Source organism: Garra rufa, chromosome 2, assembly GCF_049309525.1.
Source record: "Garra rufa chromosome 2, GarRuf1.0, whole genome shotgun sequence".
NCBI lineage: Eukaryota > Metazoa > Chordata > Actinopteri > Cypriniformes > Cyprinidae > Garra > Garra rufa.
The window spans coordinates 39,885,069-39,906,558 of record NC_133362.1 but is presented as its reverse complement, the minus strand read 5'-3'; the positions used below and the strand labels follow the sequence as shown (position 1 = coordinate 39,906,558).

The 21,490-nt window shown below is 37.6% G+C and overlaps 1 protein-coding gene across 1 annotated transcript in view; it reads left to right on the top strand.

The window, feature by feature from the left end:
- The window catches only part of LOC141325948 (E3 ubiquitin-protein ligase parkin-like), a 61,554-nt gene that overhangs the window by 3,251 nt on the left and 36,813 nt on the right, over positions 1-21,490 (top strand). Inside the window, exon 3 of the mRNA XM_073834667.1 lies at positions 3,667-3,803. Coding sequence (XP_073690768.1) covers positions 3,667-3,803 — 137 coding nt within the window. The remainder of the gene's footprint in view (positions 1-3,666; positions 3,804-21,490) is intronic.

Below are 21,490 nucleotides of genomic sequence, written 5' to 3'. Positions count from 1 at the left end.
TTGGAGACTTTCTGATTGATCCAGCAGGCAGAAAAGATGAAATACCTGCAACACACTGTACAAGTAAACTAAAGATTGATACAAATATTCAGAAAGACAAGCTGCCTCTACTCTTGAACCTACATACGCCTCCTGCTGTGTGGCCCTTCAATCAACAGTGGCCATTTTTCCGGAAAACGTAAGCGCTAAGTGAGTCCTGCCAATGAAGGTCAGCTATTAGCGGGGCGGTCCTGCGGAAACGCTCCTACCTGCTGCTCTCACACGGAGGGTCGGGCGGGCGGGCGGGCGGGCGGGCGGGCGAGAGCCTGGAGAAACCAGACAATGGAGCCCAATCACCAACAACCACCATTCAAATCAAGGACTGATTGAAGTAGCGCTGCAATTACCTTCCTGAGTAGAGCTTTGTTTTTCCACCATCCTCCACTCCACTCTTCTTCCTCCTCAGAGATCTCCTCCATTTGTTTAAAAGGGCACCGACAAGGACGCGGCCAGTCTCTTACAATAGAAGCGCGAGAGAGGGGTCAGAGAGGTGGAACACTGTGTTAGCAAGTTGACTTCCAGTCAAGTGAGTCTGTGTTTGAGAGTGAAGGGCGACTTCTGGAGAAATGGAAAGAAAATTGTCATGAGATTTCAGACCGCTGTTTCTTTGCTTACTACGCTCAAGTAACAAGGGTCTCTAAGATAATTTGAAGTTTTCTGAAGGTATTGAACAAGCAACCTATCTAAACAAGATCTCTATCCGCCCCCGTTCTCCCAGAAGCCCTCTCCTCATCAGAGCCCTTCTTCAGAATCTCAACTGTCCACATCATATATCAAAATCACAATGACTATAAACCTCTTTAAGGTCAAAATTCTTTGACAATTACTAAATTGTCAGATATTTATAAATTGTGGTAGGTTTATATTGGTAATTTACTTTTTATTGGTAGGATTTTGGTTAAAATTTAAATGATTTTTTTTAAGAAGTATATTTCTTCGTTTAATGACTTATTCCACAAACACTTGATTTGATAAATTTTTAATATGATTTAAAGAAAAATGATGTGTGAATAATCCACCAAAAAACTAAGTTGCTTAGTACACCCTAGTGAAAAATAAATATACTAAAATGTATTTGAAATGCATTTATTTCATGCTAAGTATACTACAAATACTTTTAACATATTAGGTACTTTTAAAAATACCCTGCAATTTTACTTTTAGTTTATACTATGGGGCCGTTGAATGCTTGAATCTGATTGGCTGATGAACGTTCTAGAGGTGTGCATTATTTTTTAGGGGAAACGCACGGCGAACATAGTTCCAGGCAGCTTTTGACCGCATTACATGTCTATATCACAATTTCAGTTATTTCAAAGGTCCTTACAGCCCAAAACAGCAAAATAACCAAAACCCACAATGACACTGGCCAAACTAATAAATACAGTAAACAACAGGATAAAAACGACAGATTATTTCCATGTTTTTGACAATATTACGTTTTATTTTGTATGGAAAGCACAAACGCTGTTTCTCCCACTCTCTCTCCCTTACAGATGCACACATACATACAGTTTGCAAACGCGTTAGCATAGGCGCTAATGTTGTTAGCGCTGCTCTGATGATTAACAACTTAAAAACTACATGACAGTTCTCACACGTGAGGTAACAACGGTGTGGTCTTGAAGAAATTGAACTTAGAAGTTTCACTATTAGTAGAGACGATGCTGCCAGTCACCTTTGAGAGCCGCACAGACTTGAGAGAGGTAATTCACCAGCTTAATCTCTCTCTCCCTCTCTATTTCTGTCTAGCTAGCTGTCGGTCTGTCTAAACTTCATTATTAACTGTATATCTGCTAGTTTGCTATCAACGGCTCAAATGTCGTTACTAGGTATAAAATGACGTTTTGGAACTAGCAACGAAGCTGTTGGATGAGCTGCTTAAGAAATTAATCCTACTCACAATAGCGTTTTAAGGACAAAAACGGGACGAATGTCTTGAAATATATCATCTGATTGAAGTGTTGAGGTGTGGTAACTGTAGTATAAGCAGAATAATTGACTTTGGTCCATTGAATTCTACAAATTTTCTAAGAATTCAACGGCCCGTCGTCAATTATTCCTTACATACTACACTTTAGATATTTTTACTCTACACTTTAGATATTTTGCATTTAAAGCCTGATATTATTCAAAGATCATACAATCCTCATCAATAGTGACAATAAAACATATTTTAGAATTAATATTAAGAAATGTGCGTTGTGCAATTTCGATACTGATTCACAAGCTTGCATTTTGATTTGCTTCGATACCGATTATTTTGGATATATATCAGGTACAGTAGGCCTACATGCCAAATATTCTCAAAGAAAACAAAAATCTCTCAGCTAATGCTGTAAAATATACATTTGGTACTACATTACTATAATTAAAGGTTAAAATGAACTAATTTGTCTACAAATGCTTAAAGAGCAGGTCATATGTTTTTTCAAAGTGTCCTAATATTAAGTCCCCTACAAAAGGTTTAAATGCATCTGAGGTCAGAAAACATTGTAATTTTCTCAGAATATACATTTATACAGAGTCATGCCAATGATTTCAAAACGGTTTGTTCGAACCAGCTTTGAGCGTAATGTCTGTAAGCCCCTCCCTTCCATAAGCCTACTCTGTTCTGATTGGTCAGCTGGCCAAGCCTGTTGTGATTGGTACAAAGAGGAGTACTTGAGCAAGTTAGCGAGTGCTACCATCTGTGTTGCCAAATCTGTGGTTGTTTTTGATATCCGCGGGTAGAAGCGACCCCAATAATGTCATATTTAGCCCCTGGAATGCAAATGTCTACACTGTATCATGAATAAATCTCTTACCACACACTGCACACGTCTAAGGCGCAGCAACTGATGATTGTCGCTCTAGTCAGTGCTTGTGTTTACATCAGCCGTGGTTCTGCATGTGTTTCGACCCTCTATACCGCACACGTCAACAGCGCGGCTCCAGCACGGCTACCGGAGCAGTTTGTGGACACTTTAGTTAATGCTCACGTTTATACGAGCCGACCTGCTGCTCACTGAAGCATCCCAGAAGCTGCTGTCCATGCTACATCGCTAAAGTTAGACAAATCCCCCGTCTCGTCCCTCCCCACCTGTTAATGATTTGAACTTCCGTAGGAGGGATTTATTTGAATGATTTTCTAATGGACCGCGTTGTGAGATTATAGCATCCGGAAAACAAATGTAGTCCAAAGGAACCGTGCGTTGTAGTTCTTGAAAATTGATTTTTTTTAAAAATGAAATATCTCCCTTTGGAGTGGACTTTGAGATTTGTAACTTTGTAGATGTTTTTTATGCCCAAACATACACACCACACACTGACTAAAATTCAAAAAGTGAAAAAGCATAATAGGACCCCTTTAACAGAAAACAGGCTTGACTAATCGATTCTTAGGTTTAATAATCAATATCCTTTCATAGAAATGAGAATCAATGAAAAACAAGAAATCTATATTTTTTTCCGCAGCCATACTAAAATCTGAAGTAAGTTGAGTCAAGTATGTTTGATTGTACAGCATTGTTGTTTTTGTTGTGGACAGACATTACTTTAGAATAGTGTTTTTCTTAAAAGTGCATTTATGGTATGATAAAAGTTGTGTAACTGTAAGCATGACTCAGACCTAACCTTGTCTTCCAGGACTCCAGTGCTGGTATTTCAGTGTGCCGAGCGTCACGTGATCTGCCTGGAGTGCTTCCACATGTACTGTGTGACCAGACTCAATGAGCGACAGTTTATCCAGGAGCCGCTGGTGGGCTACTCTCTGCCCTGCGCAGGTAAACATACCTTAAGTGTTCACCATTGTGAATTGCTATTAGTGTGTGTGCGCGCGTGTGCTTCTGTATGTGGTGTGTTTGTGTGCACAGGCTGCCGTGTTTGGCAGTGATTGATGGTGGTGTGTTGGTGGCTGCAGTGAAGAGGAGATACTATCAAATTGTTCTCCTTCACTCTCTCACACACACAGTCGCACACACACATACTCTCTCCGGGCCCTCGCCGTGCCCCCGTTGGCCCACCACATCCGTTAATGCCACCCGGTAATGGGGCTCCGGGGAGAAGCATTGACCCCCTATCAGCCAGAACACCCCACCAATCTCTCACACGCTGTATCTCTCTGTATCTACCGCTGTCTTGCCCTTCCACTCCTTCATTTGTTTCGCTGCCATTCTCCCCCTTTCGGTTTCTCTTTCACTGATATTTTTTGTCTCATTTTGTGCTCTCAGTGCTTACAGTTTTGCTTTGGCTGCAGCTGGTAAAGACAGTCAAACAACAACAAATGTGCACAGCTCACTAGAAATTGGAGTCTTAAGGAATTTAATAATTCAGGTTCTGATTCCAAACCTAATAATGTTTGTTACTTGTGATTTATTTATTTATGTTTTTTTTTTTTTTTTTTTTTTAATAATTAATTATTTTTTTTTATATAACATTATACTAAGCAAAAATACTAAACAATACTTTTTGGTAACATATTTTAGTGCTTCTTATTTTGCATTTAATTTTTTATTTGTCATTTTTGGAGATGGAGAAATGAGTCTAAAAGGTCTGATAGATGAACTTACACCTCGTTTTAATTCATTTAGTAATTTATTTAAGCTGTCAATTGTAATAAAACTTTCCAGTGTTATGGACACAGCTGTCCTTGATCTTGTCAGTTTCAGTATGGTTACCTGAGTTAGAAAAAGGTTTGTGACTTTAGCTCTTTACTCATACAGCATTCAAGCAACCACTTTAAACATTAAACAGCCATCATTTGTATTACTAAAAGGTGCCTTTTAAGTCTTGGCACTTTATTTTATGTTAATATTTTTTCTTTCTAAAGTAAGTATTCTTATGAAAAAATGTTTTTTATAAAACGCTGAAAAATTAATTCCACAGTTTTTTTTTTTTGTTTTGTTTTTTTGTAGTTTTACCAAAGGGTTCTATGAATACCTGTTTCTGCCACTGAATAAAAAATATAAAAATTTGCGACTTTATATCTCACAAATTTTCTCAGAATTGTCATATAAAAGTTATAAAGTCAAGAATTAAGATATAAACTTGCAATTCTGAGAAAACAAAGTCAGAATTGTGTGATATAAACTCGTAATTGTGAGTTATAAAGTCAGAATTGCGAGATGTAAACGTGCAAATATGACTTTTTTCTTAGAATTGCGTGATATTAAATTGCAATTGTGAGTTATTAGATCAGAATTTGTGAGACATAATATCACAATTCTAAGAAATAAAGTCCATAGCGAGTTATAAAGTCCAATTTTGAGACAGATAAGTTCTCAGAATTGTGAGTTTATGTCACAATTCTGACTTAATAACTTGCAATTGCGTGAAAAAAGTCATATTTGCGAGTTTATATCTTCTGAGAATTGAAAAAAGTAAATTGCATAAAATTGCAAGATATAAATCTTTAGACTTTATTTCTTGCAATTATGTTTATATCACGCAATTCTGACTTTATAGCTCACAATTCCAAGTTTATATCACACAATTCTAAGAAAAAGTCAGAATTCTGCGATAAAAGGTATCATTTTTTATTTTGTTATTCAGTGGCAAAAACAGGCTTCCATAAGATTCAGCTGATCAGGATATAGTTTATAGATTAAACATAAAAGTAAATAAATAAATAAGTAAATAATTAAATAACCCCTTATACTAATTATTAAATGACTAATCAAATAAATAATCAATAGGTTAATCATTTGTGAAAAAAATAAATAAAGCACAACTTTTTAACATTATTATCATTGTTGAAAGCAGTTGTGATGCTTGCTTGCTCTATGTGTTTATTTATATACGTTTTTATTAATTAATTTATATTAATTATTAAAATTGATAAGTAGAAGAAAAAATTTCATTCAAAATTCATTCAGACATATATATGTTGTTAGTTTGCTTGTGTGTGTGTGTGTGTGTGTGTGTGTGTGTGTGTGTGTGTGTGTGTGTGTGTGTGTGTGTGTGTGTGTGTGTGTGTGTGTGTGTGTGTGTGTGTGTGTGTGTGTTATGTGTTTTTTGTGCCCATCTATCACTGTATGTGGCTGCAGACTGCAGATTGTGTAGAAAGGTCAGACATCAGCCTCAAATGCCATTTCCACTTTTAAACAACTTTCAACAGTCCAGCCAAAACACGCTTGTCCAAAAGGCGCAGATGAAAGAGGCCAGTCACATCCACGAAATGTGAAGGAATGATCGTCTGCCTCCGATAAACGCAATTGTGTGAGCTCAAGAAGCTTTTTCTCTGAAAATCCAGCGGAAGCCAGCGCACCCTTAACCTTCTTTTGAAATGAGCTTTAACATAACACCATATTACAAGCTGACCTCAAAGGCACAAAATCTCCACTTAACATTTAGTCACACACCTTCGTTGGAGAAGACGCACATCTTCCTGTGCAGGGAGAGAGATCTCCTCCTCTCCCGTTGGTCTGGGTGATTCATTAGCATTAAGAACAAGTTGAATTTTACTAATGCAAATGTGCTGAAAATTACAGGAGTAGTAATTTGGGCAGTAATGTACCTGCGCTTGGCTCCACGATGAATCATGCCTTTTTTTGAATGGGTCACACTGTATCATGACAAAGCAAATTTTCTCTGATCTTTTGAAAATAGACTTAGATGTATGTAAACATGCTGTACTGAAATATACAAAACTTTCCCACAGTCCCAAAAAAGGTTCAGTCAATTTTATTTTTTAAAAGGTCCCCAGTCGTTTCAGCCTGATCTTAACTATTTAAGTGGATCATTTCCGCAGATTGTTTCATGAACCTGTAACAATGTCATACAGTTTTGCAAAGAGTTAGTTTTTATAAAATTGTGGCAATGCCAGCCATAACCAATATTAGCCAATAATAAACCATATGAATACATAATTAGCAAATTAAATACATTAAAACTGATATATTTTCAATACCACTGCAAGAAATTAATTAATATAATATAATTAATTAATATAACATAATAATATGAACATATTTTTTATTCTTGTGTGCTATCAGATTTTAAATTTTAGAAACCGTCCGTCAGCTTTTATTCTCATTATAATGCCAAAAAATGTAAATGGCAAAATAGTATTATAAAAGTAATCGACAAGTTGACTCTCCAACTTCAAAATTACAAAAAAACAAACAAAAAAAGCTGAAGTAGTATTATAAAAGTAGTCCACAAATTGACTAATAATAAAAAAACATAAAATGCCAAAATAGTATTATTAGTCCACACATTGACTATGCAATTCAAAAATGAAAAAAAAACACACACAACAATAAAATGCCAAAACAGTACTATAAAAGTAGTCCACAAATTGACTCTCGAACTCAGAAATTAAAAAAAAAAATACATAAAATACACAAAATAGTACTATAAAAGATGTCCACACATTGACAATCATCTCAAAAATATCAACTCAAACATAATGTTTAATGTTTTAGAAACAGTCTGTATGTCACGGTGCGTGTTAGAAGGGCGCAACACGAATTCAATGCAAAGTTCTTTAATATAATCCACAGGGGTAATCCACAGACAGGCAAGGCAAAAAAAACACACGCACGCGCGCACATACACACACTAGGTAACCTTAAACCCGGACAAGGAACACTGAAACCAAACCAACTAATAAATAGGTGCTAATTACAAAGACAGGTGCAGGGAAGAACATTAATGACAGGAAGACCAAATAGAGAGGGCTGGAGAAGTCTATGCAGGAGGAGGTTTCGGAGGTTTCAGGAGGAGGACGATCAACAGAGTCAGCCGGAGGAGTAGAGTACTGAGGCGATGACGGGACAACGACAGACCAAGGCAGAGCTGGAGGGACGAGGGAGCTCGGTGGAGCTGGTGGGCCAACGTGCGATGGTGGAGCAGAGGGAGCTGAGAGCCGGGGTGGAGCCGCAGGGTCGGAGGGCTGAGGCGGAGTCTGGGACTCTGAGGCTGGAGGTGAAGACGAGGGATCCTCCAGCAATGATGCCGATGGAGACTGGCAGACCTGCGGTGAGCCCACTGCACGGATGGTGGGCTGAGGGTGAACAGAGGGGCTGTCAGGAGACAGAGGTGGTATGGCTGATGCAGCATGGCAGACAGAAATTGGCAAAATAGGGAGGGAGGGTGCGTGGGAAATCCAGACAGGCATGCCATTCCAGGCAGACCGATAGTCCAGGGCAGACAGATAATTTAGGGTAGGCAGATAGTTCAGTATCAAAATGTATTAAGTGTCCAGAGTCCTGCGTTTGTTCACCCACAGCGGTGGTGCAGTGGGCGAGGCCTTCCATAGCCCCCTCCTGCTCCATGTTGACTTCCACCGTCGCGGGCGCTGTAGCCGGCTCTCCCACCTGGTCGGACGTAATGGGCTCAGGCTCCGCGGTGATCATTCACTCTGGCAATGGCTCTTGGAATGCGATGGGCTTAGGCTCTCCATCCGCGGTGGGCTCGGGCTCTTGCTCCGTGAGTCGGTGTGGTGGTTGGCTGGGCTGTCCGGCTTTCTGTCATGGTGCGTGTAGGAAGGGCGCAACACGAAGTAGAATTTAATGCAAAGTTCTTCAATATAATCCACAGACAGGCAAGGCAGAAACACACACACACACACACACACACACACACACTGGGTAACCAAGGATAAACAAGGATTCAGAAGTGCACTCCACCTCACTCTGCCACCCGTTCTCCATTCCAGCAAAATCACTAAATAAAGTGCAACCAAATGCCCCCATTTCTGATATACATCCTTCTATTTTACTCTGTTTATTAAAAGTTATTTATGCGGGTGGGTTTTGAACCTATGTATATCAAAGCATGAATCATCCCACTTATTTGTATATTTATCTGTATCTGTATATGTACATGTTTTTTTTTTTTTTTTTTACTTCCACCTGTTACCTTTTAGAAACTTTGTCTATGTGATGGAACCCATTAAATTAGTTTTGATTGTATAAGTTGATATATTTATGTTCACTTAACTCTCAAACTAAAAAATGACAAAAACATCGGTATAAAATGACAAAATAGTATTATAAACGTAGTATACAAATTGACTCTCAAACTCAAAAATGACCTATAATAATAAATAAATTAAAAATAAAATGGCAAAAAAACAAAAACAATTTAATGCCAAAGTAGTACTATAACAGTAATCCAAAAATTGGTTCTCAAACTCGAAAATGCCCCCAAAAAACATAAAATGCCAAAATAGTATTATAAAAGTAGTCCACACATTGACTATCAAACTCAAAAATTAACAAAAAAATATCAAAATGGCAAAATAGTATTATAAAAGTAGTCTACACATTGACTATAAAACTCAAAAATGACAAAAAAACAACAATAAATAATACAATGAAAAAATTGTATTAGAAAAGTAGTCCACAAATTGACTCTCAAACTAAATAATGACAAAAAACAATAAAATTACAAAATAGCGTTATAAAAGTACTCCACAAATTGACTCTCAAACTAAATAATGACAAAAAACAATAAAATTACAAAATAGCGTTATAAAAGTACTCCACAAATTGACTCTCAAACTAAATAATGACAAAAAACAATAAAATTACAAAATAGCGTTATAAAAGTACTCCACAAATTGACTCTCAAACTCAAAAATGACAAAAAAACAATAAATATTAAAATGTAAAAAATAGTATTAGAACAGTAGTCCACAAATTGACTCTCAAACTCAAAAATAACAAAAAATATTCAAATGGCAAAATAGTATTATAAAAATAGTCCAGAAATTGACTCTCAAACTCAAAAATGACCAAAAAAAGACATAAAATGCCAAAATAGTATTATAGAAGTAGTCCACAGATTGACTATCAAACTCAAAAATAACAAAAAATATTCAAATGGCAAAATAGTATTATAAAAATAGTCCAGAAATTGACTCTCAAACTCAAAAATGACCAAAAAAAAGACATAAAATGCCAAAATAGTATTATAGAAGTAGTCCACAAATTGACTCTCAAACTCAAAAATAACAAATAATATACTGTATAAAACAGTATAAAGTAAAAAATTGATAAAATTAGTATTATAATATAGTATTACAAAAGTAGCTCATATGACTTATTTCAAATCTTCTGATTCTGTGTGAGGAACTGCATTAAATGTTCTCTCATTTTTGATGAAATTACACTTTTTATATCTTTTGCATCTACATTATTATTCCTGTCATTATTTCAGGCATGGGTGGCCGCCTCCCACGAAAAAATTCACAGGGATGCCCTCCACCACCTGCGGCTCTAGATTTGAGAGTTAAAAAATCTGATCATCCTACTTCTAAAGAAACTCTCTCTCTCTCACACACACACACACACACACACACACACACACACACGTAGCAGTTCCCAATTTGAGTAACTGTGACTCAGTGAAGGGTTGGCTGCATGTCTCTGTGTGGGCACACTTATCAGACAGTGATATGAGCAGAGTTGCATGTTAACTGGGCTCAGCCGCCGATGGCTGGTGTGACGCTAGATAAGGTGGAATTGCAGCAACACCTGTTGGAGGCAACCTTGACATTTTATCAGCTCAGAAAAATATCCTTAAATACCACGGACTGCCTGCAGCCACTCCTAACACCAGTCAGAGAGTCAACTCAGGGAAAAAAATCCAACTGAAACTTCTTTGCCGCTCCGCTTGGATCACTTTAGCTCGTGCTAGTGCGGATCTGGGGACGATTGATGGTCCTTTAGGGGTGGATATATATATATATATATATATATATATATATATATATATATATATATATATATATGTTGTATAACTGATTAATGCTTCCGCAGGACCGTGCATCGAGTTTGGAGATTATCATGGAAATCCTGCTTCTGGCCTTTATTAGTATTCATATAAGGATCAATGTCTTTGGCGTATAAATAATCCATGGTAGACTGCTATCCGCTTTAGATGAATAATCCTCCAACTTTGTGCACGGTACATCAGTATTCCTGTACGGATGGCGTGATCGGGTGTAAATTTATAGGCCTGTTGGGATTTTTATCAGCTCTTTGCTCTATCTGTAAGTCTGTATGTCTCTGTAAAGGCCTGTGCTGCTCCAGGTGTTTGGGAAGATTTTCTGCCAAGATTCATTTCCCTTCTTACAAAGGGAACAGTGTCGTGAAAATAAAATAAACAATAAAAGCGTCACTTCTTGGATGAAGGAAGGTGGTATTAAAAGGGAATCAGGAAGATAAAGCAAGCGAGAAACACAAGCACATGCAGCACCAAGGGGTCAAGGTTTGGTTGATTAGCATGGGCTACTTAGGTGTTTTCAGAGCCTCTGATGGGCATTCACAAGAATCTGTGTATTCTTTATTCATAGAGAATTTATTATCTCACAAATATTTCATTATAGTGGATGTTTTAGCAGTGCCAGTATTGTTTTGTTTTCCCCTGCTTGCTATATTTGATGTCTCTAGTGAAAAGTTTGTGACTCTGCATTCTTGTTTTGTTTTGCTTTGTTTGTTGTTTTGTTTTTCCCTGTCTGCTGTATTTGATATCAATGAAGAGTTTTGGACTGTGTATTCTGTTTTTTAATTATTATTTTTGATTATTTTTATGGCTTTTTTGGCTTTATTCAGATAGGCCAGTGTAGATTTGACAAGAAGCTAAGTGGGAGAGGAGGGCAAGATCAGAAAAGGATTCAAACTCAGGATGGTCGTAGATTAACAGCGTTACAGTGAGGGAACAAATTATTTGATCCCCTGCTGATTTTGCATGTTCACCCACTGACAAAGAAATTATCAGTCTGTAATTTTAATGGTAGGTTTATTTGAACAATGAGAGACAGAATAACAACAACAACAAAAAATCCAGAACAACGAGTTTCAAAAAAGTTATGAATTGATTTACATTTTAATGAGTGAAATAAGCGCTTGACCCCTCCCCAAAACATGACTTAGTATTAGGTGGCAAAACCCTTGTTGGCAATCACAAAGGTCAGACATTTCTTGTAGCTGGCCACCAGGTTTGCACACATCTCAGGAGGGATTTTGTCCCACTCCTCTTTGCAGATCCTCTCCAAGTCATTAAAGGGGTCATCGGATGCCAAGTTCATATGATTATTTAGGGTCTTAATGAAAAGTCTATAATATACTTTGGTTAAAAATTCTCAATAGTAGTGTAAAAAAAACCACCCTTTTACCTAAAATATCAGCTCATTTTAAAGCATGGGTCCCTTAAATGCAAATGAGCTCTGCTCGCCCCACCCCATTTCTGCTGTGCGATTACGAGCTGTAATGTTTACTTTAGCCATGTTTAGCTGCAGTTAGCTGTGTTTATCGGCGACACTTGCCAACAAGCACATTATTAAGAAAAGCCATTTGCAAAGATGTGTAAAAAACCCTTATACTCATTTCTGCTGTGGGTGAAGCTGCATCAGGAATGATTCGCATGAACATAGATGCATATGTAGATCGGGATCAGTGCTTTCCTTTTAAAAACGAAAGTAACGTTGTCCTCTGCCTCTTAAGCGGCTCAGATGTCGGGAGTAAATGATGACTGCTATGTTCATTATTATATCCAACAACAGAACACCTCAATCGCTCAATTAGAGTCTTCCTCTTAGAGTCACACAATGGCGATCGTATTCGGACTGTTTTTAGCTTGGTGAGGGCAGGTCTAAGGTAAGACGCTCATGTCAATCAACTGTGTGTCATCACACCGACAAGAATCTGAGAATGACCTGATTTTAAAAAGGGGATATTACTTTTAAATACTAAAAAAATACCACTGGGTGGATTTTTATCATTGTAGGGTGGTTGTGTACACAAACTACCAACACACATTAATGTTCAAACAACATGTAAAAGTTAGTTTTACATCCGATGACCCCTTTAAGTTTTCAAGGCTGACGTTTAGCAACTCGAACCTTCAGCTCCCTCCACAGATTTTCTATGGGATTAAGGTCTGGAGATTAGCTAGGCCACTCCAGGACCTTAATGTGCTTCTTCTTGAGCCACTCCTTTGTTGCCTTGGTCATATGTTTTGGGTCATACCCATCCACGACCCATTCCACCCAAAGCATAATGTTTCCACCTCCATGTTTGACGGTGGGGATCGTGTTCTTGGGGTCATAGGCAGCATTCCTCCGCCTCCAAACATGGCGAGTTGATGCCAATGAGCTTGATTTTGGTATCATTTGAAGATTCTCCTCTGAATCATTCAGATGTTCATTGGCAAACTTCAGACGGGCCTCTTCATGTGCTTTCTTGAGCAGAGGGACATTGTGGGCGCTGCAGGATTTCAGTCCTTCGTGGCGTAGTGTGTTACCAATTGTTTTCTTGGTGACTATGGTCCCACCTGCCTTAAGATCATTGACAAGATCCTCCCGTGTAGTTCTGGGCTGATTCCTCACCGTTCTCATGATCATTGAAACTCCATGAGGTGAGATCTTGCATGGAGCCCCAGACCAAGGGAGATTGACAGTTTTTTGTTTCTTCCATTTGCAAATAATGGCACCAACTGTTGTTACCTTCTCACTAAGCTGCTTGGCGATGGTCTTGTAGCCCATTCTAGCCTTGTGTAGGTCTACAATCTTGTCCCTGACATCCTTGGACAGCTCTTTGGTCTTGGCCATGGTGGAGAGTTTGGAATCTGATTGATTGATTCTGTAGACAGGTGTCTTTTAAGTGCTCTCAGCTTGTTACCTGTATAGAAGACACCTGGAGCCAGAAATCTTGCTGATTGATAGAGGATAAAATACTTATTTCACTCATTAAAATGCAAATCAATTCGTAACTTTTTTCAGAATTTTTTTATTGTTATTCTGTCTCACTGTTAAAAAAACCTACCATTAAAATTATAGACTGATCATTTATTTGTCAGGGGCAGACATAGAAAATCAGCAGGGGATTAAATAATTGTTTCCCTCACTGTAGTTATGTCATCAGTTAAGTCATGAAGTTACCACAAAGGTGATTTAAGCTGCCTTAAAACTCTGCATGCATGTAATATTTGTTATATATGAGTCAGATTTGAGAACATGTCTCTGAAATTGTTTTTAAAAATGTCCTAAAGTGCCCCAGCACTGTCTTTCTAATCTAACACGTCAGCTCATTAGTAGAGACTTTAAGACCTAAAGTGGGTCAGAACAGGTGAATAGAGTTGTGAGAAAATACGATGCTTGTCAGATCCACGTCACGTTCGGCAGCTTCAGCTCTTAGAGCAATATCAGGCAAATAAGCTAATAACCCAACTGCTCTGATGTCTGTAAATCAAAGAACAAAAGAAAAAAGAGGAAATCAATAGCTTTTAGCTTTAAGGATTCATCTATATTTAATTTAGAATTTAGTATTTGATAACTTTATTCAATTTCTGTCTATTTTCTACTTGCTGAATGGCACAGGTAGCTAAATATGACATGCATTACAATAGGTTTATGTGTAGATTGTTTTAAGTTCAGTTATATGTGACCCTGGACCACAAAACCAGTCATAAGTCATCATTAAATTGAGATGTATATATTATCTGAAAGCTGAATAAGTAAGCTTTCCATTGATGTATGTTTTGTTAGGATGGGACAATATTTGGAGATACAACTATTTGAAAATGTGGAATCTGAGGGTGAAAAAAAATCAACATACTGAGAAAATCACCTTAAAAGTTGTCTAAAATAAGTTCTTAGCAATGCATATCACTAATCGCAAATTACGTTTTGATACATATTACGGTAGGAAATTTACAAAATATCTTCATGGAACATGATCTTTACTAAATATCCTAAAGATTTTTGGCATAAAAGAAAAAACAAAAATGTTGACCCATACAATGTATTTTTGGCTATTGCTACAAATATACCTATGCTACTTAAGACTGGTTTTGTGGTTCAGGGTCACATTAGAAGACATTTTATAAAGTCTAATAAATTTGGAAATTGTAAAAAGTAAAATTAAAAAGTGTATTTAAAAAACTTCCAAACACACGTCATTCCAAACCCGTAAGACCCTCGTTCATCTTCGCAATACAAATTAAGATATATTTAATTAAATCCAAGAGCTTTCTGACCCTGCGTAGACATTAAGATGAAGATGAAAGAAGGTCTTATTGGTTTGGAACAACATGAGGGTGAGTAATTAATGACAGAATTTTCATTTTAGGTGAACTATCCCGTTGTACATGTTTTATTTAGTATTATTTGTCCCAACAAAATGTGAATCACGTATGTGTGCAATAGCATAAATTCTTGACAAAACAATATAAGGACTGCATCATTTCAGCATGTCTTTCAGCACTTTTACGGTTTTGTGTACAGTTTAGTATTCAGAGAGCTGCGTAACACAAGATGAAAAATAACCGATTTTGTACTGGAAATATCTTGAGAGTAGATGGAGTGGAAAATTGCTGACTTAAATTAGTCATATCTTTCTTCTACAGTGATTCTCTTGCTCGCACTCTCTTTCTCAGCAGGGCCAGCTGTCAAAAGAAAGATCATCTTGATTTGAACGTTCACTGTATATGTTTCTGCAGTGCGCAGTATGGGCTTTGATACAAACAAAGCCTAGAATTGCAGCAGTGCTCAGGTACGCCCCTGTTGGCTGAAGGCAAAAGGTTACAGTTCCGCATTGAATAATAAACTTTCTCCCTTCAGACAAATGAGTTACGGTGCTCCGGCGAGGCTTTTCAGCCGTCTTTCTCTCAGTTATACACACACCCACATGGCTCTGTAGGTCGACTGGCTTTGAACTTGTGAAGCTCAAAGCCTGGCCTCTGTGGCAGTGGGCGCTTGTTCTTTGTGTTTTATGTATAATGTGATAAAGCGAGCAGGGTTTTGAGGGGCAAACCCAACCGCTGAATAATAGAATACAAAAAATACTTAGACTTCCCCGAAATCCATGCCAGTGAAAGATGAATGAAAGAAAAGCAGCTTTTTTTATATGACTAGCAGCTAGTCATCTAGCTCATGCTGGGCTCATACAGACATTGACATGACATTGTGACACACAGTGAAACACATGCTCATACAGTGCCATGATATTTGCATGATATCTCAATAATGTTCTGTTCGAAGAGCTAAAATAGTTTCAAATTTCCAGGCAAAATGAAATGTTGCACAAAGAGTGACAGCAGTATATAAAGTTGTACTTTCTTTTAAATTATAATATATAACATAGACCCTTAAAACGCATTTGTTGAAGCAACCAGGCCATTTTATCTAGCTTTTATGACTTTTATTGTAAATCACATAAGTTTCTATTTTAAAAAAGCTATACATATGAGGCTGGTTATATGATGCTATTGTCTAAATATATTTGTTTATAAATCATGCACTGTGGTAAAAGTGTTTTGAGACAAATGCCTTATGACAAAGGCATATTCTGTCTTCCCACAGTTATTCACCTCTAAAAAAAGCACCTCTAAAAGGTGTGCATTTGCTTAATCATACGTTTTAAAAAGTTTTGAGGGCATAACATGGTTTTGTGCAAGTAATTGGCAAAAATAAGTCTTATTTAATTACTCAAAACGTGTCTGAAAAGGTATAAAGTTGTGTTTTACTGCCACTAATGTTTTATTTTTTGCTGCAAACTGCATTTAATTGTATTTATGTGTACATTTTTGGAGTTTTGCAAAAGTGTAGGTAGGGGCACGTTTTTCCTGGGAGCCTTGGTTGATTCTATGGTTGATTCTTGGTTGAGCCTATGTGGATTTTTTTTAGCAAACATGAGACTTGAGACAGTTTTTCTTGTTGTTTATTTTTGGCTTGCTACTCTTTGATGAACACTCTTTTTCATAGTAATGAGTCAGGAAAACTGAACTAACTGCTGGAAAGTTTAACTAGAATCTTTTGAATCATCTTGGATGAGGTACCACTGTGCCCTTGGAGATAATTTGAGAGTTTGGCGCTTCTTCACATCTTCATTTGGCTGACACTGTAGTTTAAGTCAGAGAACCCTAAAAAATTACTTTCCAGACTAGTACATCTCAACTTTGTTCTTATATGTTTTGGAATTTCTAGTAAAGCAGCACTGTGTGCTTGAGGTTGAACTTGACAGGACTGATGTCAGTAAAGTCTACCTGTGGTAAGTATCAAATTTCCCATCAAAATATTTGTAATCGTAAAGAGATAGTACACCCAAAAATGAAAATGACCCCATGGTCTTAACGTTTTAATAATGTATTGATAAATTAGTGTTTTTTTGTCCTAAGAGATGAGGTCGACAACCTCGCCTGTATGCATGTTTTTATACGGATTACATAATCTGAGAATATAACGGGGTTCTCAAGAGACTAGCATATTCTCATCTACGCCTACATCCTACATCAACCGCTGGAACGCCACTAATTGGGTCATTGGATGCAAAACTCACTTTTACTTGTTGTTTGAACATTAATGTGTGTTGGCAGTTTGTGTACAATGATAAAATCCACCCAGTGGTATTTTTTTAATCTTTAAAAGTAATATCCCCTGATATTAAAAGTAATATCAGTTCATTTTCAGCTTCAGAGGGTGCTCCCACGATAGTTGATTGACACAAGCGCCTTACCTTAGACCCGCCCTCACCCAGCTGAAACAGTCCGACTCCGATCGCCATTGTGTGACTCAGGTGCAGGAAAAGACAATAATGTCTCCGATTGAGCGATTGAGGTGTCCTGTTGTTGGATGGAATAATGAACATAGCAGTTGTCATTTACCCCCGACATCTGAGCCGCTGAAGACACAGAGGATTAACATTACTTTCGGTTTTGAAAGGAAAGCGTCGATCTCGATCTACATATGCGTCTATGTCCGTGCGAATTATTCGTAATGCAGCTTCACCCACAGCAGAAGTGAGTATAAGGTTTTTTTGTGCATCTTTGCAAATGGCCTTTCTTAATAATGTGTCAGTTAGCAAGTTTTGCAGCTAAACGCGGCTAAATGCGACTAAAGTAAACATTACGGCTCGTCATCCAACTACAAAGAGAGGCGGGGTGAGCAGAGCTCATTAGCATTTAAAGGAACATGCAACAGAATAGCTCGCTCTAAAAAGGGCTGATTTTGACAAGTTAAAAAGAGTGTTTTTTACACTACCATTGAGAAATTTTAACCAAAGTATGTTATAGATTTCTCATTAAGACCCTAAATAATCATATCAACTTGTAGAAAATGGGCATCCAATGACCCCTTTAAACAAACGCATTAATTTGCTTCAGAAGGCCTTTATTAAAAAAGTGGAGTACTTTTTATGATGGTTGGATGCACTTTATTTAGCTTCAAAATCTCATCACTGCCATTATAAAGCTTGGAAAAGGCAGGACAGTTTACACACCAAAGATGGTTTGAGGGTGAGTAAATCATGGGGTAATTTTCATTTTTGGGTGAACTATCTATGACACATTTGAATGTATGTTGTTGCATTGCATGACAAAATATCAAACCAATTGGCTTTTATTTAAAATAAATGTAAATATTTAAATTGAACTGTCAAGCAATAACTATAACTTGGGTATATTGCCTGGTGGTTAAACTCACCAAAGTTGAATTTAGGCTGTTCCTATATTTCCAATTTCAGTCTGTAACACCATTGCATTGACTGCTGCTTCGTAGGTGTCTTATAAATAGAGCAAATCGCTTTTAGCTGTCCAGGTGTCAACAAACTCCAAACAAACTGCGGAAGATAAATGATGCTACGCAAAGAAAGCATTTGTTCCACAGGTGTACGATTATCAACAGTGATGATAATTTATCGTTTTACACATACCTGCTGCTGCAAATAGGTTTATTATCAAATTTGGAACTTTAAGTGATTTGATACTTTTTATTTGCTTCTTGTTTATTGTTGCCTACGTATACCTCCCTGGGTACCACTATGTTTACTTGACGTCATACATCTGCATCATGGAGTTTAGAAGTTTCACAGTAGTGTTTATTTTTCCAAAACAGAAGTTAGTGGCATTAGTGGAACATCTTTAGAAAACCAACACTAGTGAGTTTTGAGACAAACTCTAGCTTCATTTGTTTGCAGATGCCCTAAGTTTTTTTTTTTTTTTTTTTTTTTTTTTTTTTTTTTTTGTTAATTCAATGACATTTAGACATTTGCAAGTGTGGCTTAAAGAAATAGTTCACCCAGAACTAAAAGATTCACCTAAAATGTACTCACCCTCAGGCCATCTAAGATGTAGAAGAGTTTGTTTCTTTGTCAGAACAGATTTAGAGAAATTTCGCATTAAATTACTTGCTCAACAACGGATTCTCTCCAGTGAATGGGTGCTGTCAGAATGGGAGTCCAAACAGATAAAAACATCACAATAATCCACACTACTCTAGTCCATCAGTTAACATCTTGTGAAGCAAAACGCTTGTAAGAAGCAAATCCATCAAGAAGACTGAACTTGAAATCATTTTTTGTCCAAATCTATCATTCTGACGGCACCCATTCACTGCAGAGCATCCTCTGGTGAGCAAGTGATGTAATGCTAAGCCTCTCCAAATTTGTTCAGATGAAGAAACAAACTCATCCACATCTTGGACGGCCTGAGGGTGAGTATGTTTTCAGAAAACTTTCAGTTTTGGGTGAACGATTCCTTGAAGTGTTCAAACATTTGGGTGCCGTTGCGCACTGACAAACACAAACATATCAAGGAAGAAACCAATCCAGAACTCTACCAACAGGCATCCTGACAGCAGATTTCAGAGGAACATGAGAATTATGATAATGTGTTCCTAAGGCTCCCAACAGTACAGTATGACATTTCAGTTACGCAAGGCTGGTAAGGTTGAAATGGAGACATCAGAAAGAGCGATTCGTTTGGAAATAGTTTCATTCCAATCAGTTCTGTAACTCTTGGAGATGTTGAGATTGCTGAACTTCGAAGGACCTTATTAGGACACAATGGAAACTGTTTCAACATTAATGTGATCGAAGTGACAATAGAGTTTTTAGTACAGTCTCTTAAACACCAACTCAGGGCCCAATTACTGACAAAAACGAAGCTGACTCACTGACAGCAGGGCATTATGGGCCAGCTAATACTAGAGCTGTTGACGTGAAGCTTGCGGCTGACACTGAAAACCTGATACTCTAATGTGTAGCACTTGCTGAAACCCGCCACATTATGCAGAAACGCTGCTGCTAATGTGCTTCTTCTGACACGAGGGATTTTGAAAGTCTAATTTTAAGAATAACGTTGAATATTTTTGTTAAAAGGCTAGACTGAAATGAAACAAAGCCTATTCATAAACTCTGATACCTATGGAATATGCCGAGTAGATTTGATTATTTGTATCAATGGCGATAATATAAAGTCAATATGTATCTTGATTATGTCCTAGGCTTGTTTTTTTTTTTTATTGATGTATTTATTTCAGTCAGAGAAGCATCATTTTAACCAAACAGCCATTGTTCATTTGAAATATTATATGCAATAAGCAATATACAGCACAAATCTAGTTAAAAGTGATTTTTCACTAAATGAAAGCAACAAAAAATTATTAATTTCCACTTATATGCACCAGTATAGGGGCAGCCGTGGCCTAATGGTTAGAGATTCGGACTTGTAACCCAAAGGTTGCAGGTTCGAGTCTCAGGTCCGGCAGGGATTGTAGGTGGGGGGAGTGAATGTACAGCACTCTCTCCACCCTCAATACCACGACTGAGGTGAGTCCCTTGAGCAAGGCACCGATCCCCCAACTGCTCCCCGGGCGCCGCAGCAATGGCTGCCCACTGCTCCGGGTGTGTGTTCATGGTGTGTGTGTGTGCACTACTGTGTGTGTGCACTTGGATGGGTTAAATGCAGAGCACAAATTCCTTGTATGGGTCACCATACTTGGCCTCACTCACCCCCTTTCCTTCCTTCCTTTCCTATAGCATCTAAAATACTGAAATGTCATATTTACTTAATAATTAAAATGTTTAAAGTCTTTTATTTAAATATTGTAAACATTAAAAACAGTAATTGTGTGATATATTATTACAGTTTGAAATAGTTGTTTTCTATTTTAATATATTTAAAATTGTAATTTATTCATGTGATGCAAAGCTGAATTTTCTTGTATAGCAGTATTTAGTGTCCCGTGAAAATTACTCAACTTACATTTTAACATTATTGTTAAAATAGCTGTCAACAAAAGTGAGTAAACCCTGAGTGAACTTGTCCAAAGTGTCAATATTTTGTGTTAGCACCATTGTTATCTGGCACTGCCTTAATCATCCTGGGCATGGAATTGACCTGAGCTGCACAGGTTGTTGCTGGGATCCTCTTCCACAGGTGCTTAATAGGGTTCAGGTCTGGAGACATACTTGGCCACCCCATCACCTTCACCTTCAGTTTCCTCAGCAAGGCAGTTGTCATCTTGGTGATGTGTTTGGGATCGTTATCATGTTGGAAAACTGCCATTCGGCCTAGTTTCTGGAGGGAAGACATCATGTTTTGCTTCAGAATGTACAGTACATAATGGAATCCATGTTTCTCTCAATGAACTGCAGCTCCCCAGTACCAGCAGCACTCATGCAGCCCCAGACCATGATGCTATCACCACCATGCTTGACTGTAGGCAAGACACACTTTTTTTGGT